Source organism: Panthera leo, chromosome E1, assembly GCF_018350215.1.
Source record: "Panthera leo isolate Ple1 chromosome E1, P.leo_Ple1_pat1.1, whole genome shotgun sequence".
NCBI lineage: Eukaryota > Metazoa > Chordata > Mammalia > Carnivora > Felidae > Panthera > Panthera leo.
This window is the reverse complement of record NC_056692.1, coordinates 45,091,039-45,097,175: the sequence shown is the minus strand read 5'-3', so window position 1 is coordinate 45,097,175 and position 6,137 is coordinate 45,091,039. Positions and strand designations below refer to the sequence as shown.

Here is a 6,137-nt window from a genome sequence, read left to right as displayed (position 1 = left end):
TCTTTTGTTTGAACGGTCTTTTCTAACATCGTTTTAATTTATAGAACTGTACCATGACTTACTGGACATTTAGGCAACTTTAAAATCCAACACGATACACATCCTTGTAACTAAATCATTTTGTATATTCATGATTATTTCTTTAGGAATAATGTCTAGAAGTGGAAGTAGTGAGTCAGTGGTTATAATTAGCTGGATTACTAAGCCGTGAGGTCAGGGCATTTTATCTCTTTGTTCACTGTTGTATCCAGGTCCTAGAACAAGGTCCAACACATAGTATGCAACTCAATAAATGTTGAACAATGGGTGCCTGTCAGTTAAGCATCCGACTTCGGCTCATGATCTCACTGTTTGTGAGTTCAAGCCCCGTGTCAGGCTCTCTGCTGTCAGCACAGCGCTTGTTTCAGATCCTCTGTCCCTCTCTCTCTCTGCCCCTCCCCCCCTTGTTTGCACGTGCTCTCTCAAAAATAAACATTAAAAAAAATAATTGTTGAATGAATGGCCGAGTACCTATTGCTATACTGACAAGATGCCAGTTTATACTGTCACTACAGTATGTGACAATTTGATAGAAAGACTGTGTTACTGTACATTTTAGATTTTCCAGGACAGATATGCTTAAAAATATTCTTTCCTGTTATCTCACTGATCCAAGAAAATATTTCAGGAATTCTAATTTTGGCATCCAAATTACATCTCTTAGATTGCCTATTATGGTCATAGCCATACCAAAAAAAGAAAAAAATCTGTCAAACCATAAATCTTATTCTTCAGGTAAGAAACATGGCCACTTGTCAATAAGCTTCCTTTTCTCAACATCATAACATTGTAAAGAATGGCAAATACATTTAGACAGTTTTGACTCTTCAAGGTAACACAAATTTACTTCAAGACTGTTTCATTAAATAGTTCTAGGAGCCTTCACTATTTTCATTGCTTTTTTCTGGCATGTTATGATTTTACATTATAAGCCACTGTCCCCATCAATGTGAAACATGTTTTTTCCTTTTTCTAACAGGAAAAAATAATGTAATGGATGATATACACCTAAATGTGATTAAAATAGTAAATTTTGTGTGTAGTTTTCCACAATAAAAATTATAACTACCAAACTTGTAATATAGTTACATATGTGCATCTTTATTAAATGCATTAAAGAACAAGTGTAATGGATGAGATAAACTTTAAAAAATTTTTTTTATGTTTATTTATTTTTCAGAGAGAGAGACAGAGCATAAGCAGAGGAGGGGCAGAGAGAGAGGGAGGCACAGAATCTGAAGCAGGCTCCAGGCACTGAGCAGTCAGCACAGAGCCCGACGTGCTGCTTGAACCCAAGAACCGTGAGATCATGACCTGAGCCGAAGTCGGGTGCTTAACCGACTGAGCCACCCAGATGCCCTGAAAACAACATCCCTTTTTAAAAGGTATCCAAGAGATCAGCCTGAAGATGTGTGGCTAAGGAGCCTTAGGAACACCCAAATTTAATCAAGATTCCCTGGGAGATGGTGATATTATTCCCTGGAACTGAAGGATCATTGTCATCTGCTGTCTTTGGCCTCTTTTACAAATCAAAAACCTGGTGCCACTTACAGTCACATAAACTAAGAGGCATGTTACTGGGAGAGCCCCTAGGGGCTCACAGAGGCCCTTAAGGTAGGCGCACATCTCAGGTTTTCTCCTGGTGCCCAGGCCATTTTGAGCCAGGTGGGGGCAGCAGAGTGCAGTTGTTTGCTGGGGGAAAAAAAACCACATGACCTCTATTTACTAGGTAAGAATTAGGAAAGGGAAACCACATTATGACTTAAACTTTTTTACTGGTCAGAATTCAAAAGATGTCAACATTTCCAGCTGCTAAGAATGTACTAGACAAAAGCAAGAAACCACAATTTTGATATCTATGAAAAAGTAGTTTGCAGTGAGCTGTTTAGAAAATGTAGAAATCTCATCGTCGAAACCCTTTGAAACCTTTCCGTTTTCGTTTTCTTCCTGTGTCTGTGTCACATCCACTGATATCCGAGGAAGAAGAGAATACGGAGTTGTGGAAGGTATGCCTATTCATGTAGGCATCATATAACCTTAAGTCCTTTGGTGAAAGTAATTCTTGGCAAACATTCCAGGACCATGTGTAAGCAGAAAAGGTATCATAAAAGGACTCATTTTTAGTGTCTATTCCAATCAAATCCCCTCGGATCTTCTGCCAGAGGTTTAGCATGTCTTTCCGGTGCTCCAGGGCAATTCCCAAGTTATAGGTATCTATAGCTCTCTTCACCTGCAGTGAGAGAGCAGAAGTTGGCAGTAGTTACCTTAACATATCTTTGACTTATGGACCACAATTCTAGATATCCTAAGAGTTACATTCCCAGGCTGGTTGAACATCACTGAGTTTACACATTGGTAGGACCTTTCGAGGACACGCAAGTTAGGAGTTGATGGACAATCCAAATGTATGATTTGGGAATAATGAGAGAAGGAATGTTATGAGAATATTAAAAACACAATAGACTAAAACAAGGAGGAAATGGGGGGTGGAGACAGGCTCTGGATATAATAGGAGTGCCAAGGATGGCACTCAATCCAGCTTAGGACAGGGAGGGAGAGATGCTGAGTAGTTCCTCAAGGGTTTGGCCAGACGGAGAGAGTCACTGGTGATGGGAAGGAGTTTCAGGGACAGGAGATAGCAGAAACAAAGGAACAAAGGCCTCTGGAATTGGTAGAGGCACAAGCACGTTGGTGTCGCTAAAGTGTCAGGCTTTGAAAGTGGGAGGGAAGGAGGGAAGGAGGGAAGGAGTGAAGGAGATGAGGCAGGCAAAGCACTGTGCTGTACTGGCCCTTAGACTTGATCTCAGGGAGGTTGGGAGAGCCCTTTCCTCAGTGAAAATCATGCTGTAGTGAGCCGCTCTTCCCTTCCCTTCCCTTCCCTTCCCTTCCCTTCCCTTCCCTTCCCTTCCCTTCCCTTCCCTTCCCTTCCCTTCCCTTCCCTTCCCTTCCCTTCCCTTCCCTTCCCTTCCCTCCCCTCCCCCCCTCCCCTCCCCTCCCCTCCCTTCCCTTCCCTTTTTCTTTTCTTTTCTTTTCGTTTCTTTTCTAAGTAATTTCTCCACCTAATGTGGGGCTCAAACTTAAACCCTGAGATCAAGAGTGGCACACTCCACCGACTGAGCCAGTCAGGTACCACAATTACCACCTGTTTCTGATGGAAGGGAGATAAGTCTCTCAGAGTGTGGAGCAGAAAATAGAGTTGAAAAATCCTGCCATTGCTGAGGGAAGCATTCGTTCTTAAGCAGGACAGGGGCAGAGCTGGATCTTTATGTTAGATCATGAGCAGCTGTGTGGAGAGTGGGTGGAGGGGAGCAGCTGTGAGGTAGGGATAGGAGGTTGGGGGGTCCAGGCAAGACCTAATGAGGGCCTAGTGAAGGCAGTAGTGATAGGATGGGATGAAGGAGACAGATTTGAAAAATTTTCAGGAGAACAAGAGTAGCCAGATTTGGTCGTAGGTGGATGTGAGGAGCGAGGACAATTCACAAATTAAGGGTGACTCCTGGCCTTCTAGTTTCATTGACTGGGTAGAGGGTGGTATCAGCAGCTGACATACGGAATCCCCAAGGAAGAGCCCGTCTGATGCAGATGACGAGTTTGGTTTGGACTGGTAGAGTTAGATAGGCTGAGACAGTGAGGTAAAAATGTTCATCAGGCAGCCAATGAGCTAAGGTGAAAGTACTGGAAAGAAGTCTCGGCTAGAGACAGATTTAAGAGTTACCTGTGTATAGGTGGCAGCTGAAACAAGAAGGGTAGATTGAGACAGTGCAAAGAATGCTTGCCCTGGCTTTTCCTTCACTTAACGCAGAGATCCCCAAAGTTCTGTTGTGACTGGTTTACAGGTATGCCAATTGACTGCCTTCCTCAAGCTCCTTAGCCCTTGGGGCAGCCGGTACTCTGGGTTGGAGGCCTCCGGCTATAAGGAGCCTCCATTTATTCCAGCATGAGTAAGTGCCATGATGAGCAGAGGTCGGGAGCCCACTCCTTTGTGTTCTTGTGGCGTCCAGTGCCGACCTCACCTGTTGTTTCACTTATCCCCATGTATTACTACTGTTTATTTCCTTCTCACCCTCACTCCAAGCTCATGGAGGCCAGGAACTCTGTTTTTTCCTCCCCCGTGGTATCCCGTAAACCTAGAACTTTGTTAATAATGTATAAATATTTACTGAACAAATGACCGGACGAGTGCCTATAATGGGAAGAGCAGTAGGAAAACGAAGAACCATCAAGACTGAAGGGATGAACATTCAGGAAAGAAAAGCGAGAGGAAGGGACACAGAGCTGCAAGATGCAGTACTGTAAAGGCCAAGGAAGTGGAAACCATCCAGGAGACCTTGATCATTAGTGTCACGTGCAGAAAAAAGGCGGCATGAAATACACATACCCCGGTCTGTCTCTGTGGAGTACAAAAGCTGCTAAGATGTCACGGCACAAAGGTAGTCAGGGAGCACAGAGTTATGGTTAAAAATGTGGATTCCAGAGCCACACGGCTCGTGTTTCTAAGTCTGGCTCTATTCCTCTATTCCTTCTGCCTTTAGACAGGTGAACCTCTCTGTGCTTATCTCTAAAATGACAAAGAACCATAACAGCACCTATCTGGAAGCACTGTTGTGATCAGTAAATGAATCAGTACCCGTCGAGTACTTGTGGAGCACCTATATGGCACCGTGCTTGGCACCTGGCAAGTGCTCCTGAACCATCCTTTTAGCTGCTGTAATCGAGATGCTTTCACTCATCGTGGTTCCCTCAGTACACCCCCCTCACCGTGACAGCTGGCTGCCTTACCTAGTTGCTATTTCCAGCATGAAACAAATGAATGTCCCAGAAGCGATGCTGGGTATGGTTCCATGGGTGATTAGCAGGATGAATTATAACAGTTAACATTTGAATCCACTTGATTACAGAGCAAGAAGCGTCATTGCCATGGGCAAAAGTGAGAAATGAGCTTGTCTTGTTTTAAAGACATAGAGCAGAAAAGATAACGTTGGGGTTTATGGTTGTAGTATTGAAACGGAAAATATTCTCATCAGTGCTTTCTGAGAAGGTGCCAACAGTGAATACTCACGGGCTGTTTAATAGCTGCCGCATCAGTCACTGTCCAATTCTGCTTCTTTTTGAGCATTTGGTCAATGGCCAGGATGTCAGTAGGACAGCCTGAGACGGGGTCAATAGGCTTTATATTTGCTGCCTTTACACACATTTAAAAAAAGAAGGTTAGTGATATATTTTGGGTTGAATTATACAACATAGACATAATAAGGAGAAATACATTGCATTATGAGGGGTTTGTGTATGATACAGAAGGTAATTGCTAAGCCACTTGTCAGTTGTTTTGGGCTACATGGTATGGTGCCATGTGTAAATGAGCATTTAGCAAATTTTCTCTCATAATGATGAAGCCTACTCAGAAGCATAGACCAGAAGATGGGGCGCCGGGGTGGCTCAGTTGGTTAAGCGCCCGACTCTTGATTTCACCTCACGTCATGATCTCACACTGAGTGAGTTCGAACCCCGCATGGGGCTCTGTGCTGACAGCGCGGAGCCTGCTTGGGATTCTCTGTCTCCCTCTCTCTCTCTGCCCCTCGCTCACACACACACACGTGCTCTCTCTCTCTCTCTCTCAAAATAAATAAATAAACATTAAAACAAGAAGAGATAGCTTATGTGTGGAATGGATATGGAAGGTAGAGAGGAGCCAACTCTACTTCTACCACATTTCCCAAGCCATCACCAAGCTCTGAAAATGAAGATGGTGCCCTCCACAGATGACGACCTACAGTACTTCCAAACTTCCCATGGGCAACCAGCCATCCATTTTCCCTGCTCCTGGGCTGCTGAACAATGCTGGCAGAAATCACGTAAATATGCTCACTGATTTCCTTGAAGACGTGTATTACCCAGTCTCATTCAGGCCCGTTGTACCGCCTGCCATTACTTTCCTTCATTTGCCGTTAACTCTCTTACAGCCCTCAGAGCAGTCCTCTTAGTGGCTGCTGGAAAACCAGGTCCGCACACTCCCTCAGCTACCGATCTTGTCTCTCCAGGGCTGTCTAATATACATTCTTTTCACTCTTCTTTCCACCTTAGGATTTCTCCATCTTGTA

General features: G+C 44.1%; 1 protein-coding gene across 7 annotated transcripts in view; it reads right to left on the bottom strand.

Annotated features, from left to right (window-relative positions):
- Positions 1-1,794: 1,794 nt before the first annotated feature.
- Positions 1,795-6,137, bottom strand: part of EFCAB3 (EF-hand calcium binding domain 3) — a 65,135-nt gene continuing 60,792 nt past the window's right edge. For all 7 annotated transcript variants that reach the window (XM_042916532.1, XM_042916533.1, XM_042916535.1 and 4 more), the window contains 2 exons: positions 5,099-5,221; positions 1,795-2,269 (listed from right to left, as the gene is read on the bottom strand). In XM_042916532.1, the coding sequence (XP_042772466.1) occupies positions 1,943-2,269; positions 5,099-5,221 (450 nt within the window). In that variant the 3' untranslated portion in view covers positions 1,795-1,942. The remainder of the gene's footprint in view (positions 2,270-5,098; positions 5,222-6,137) is intronic.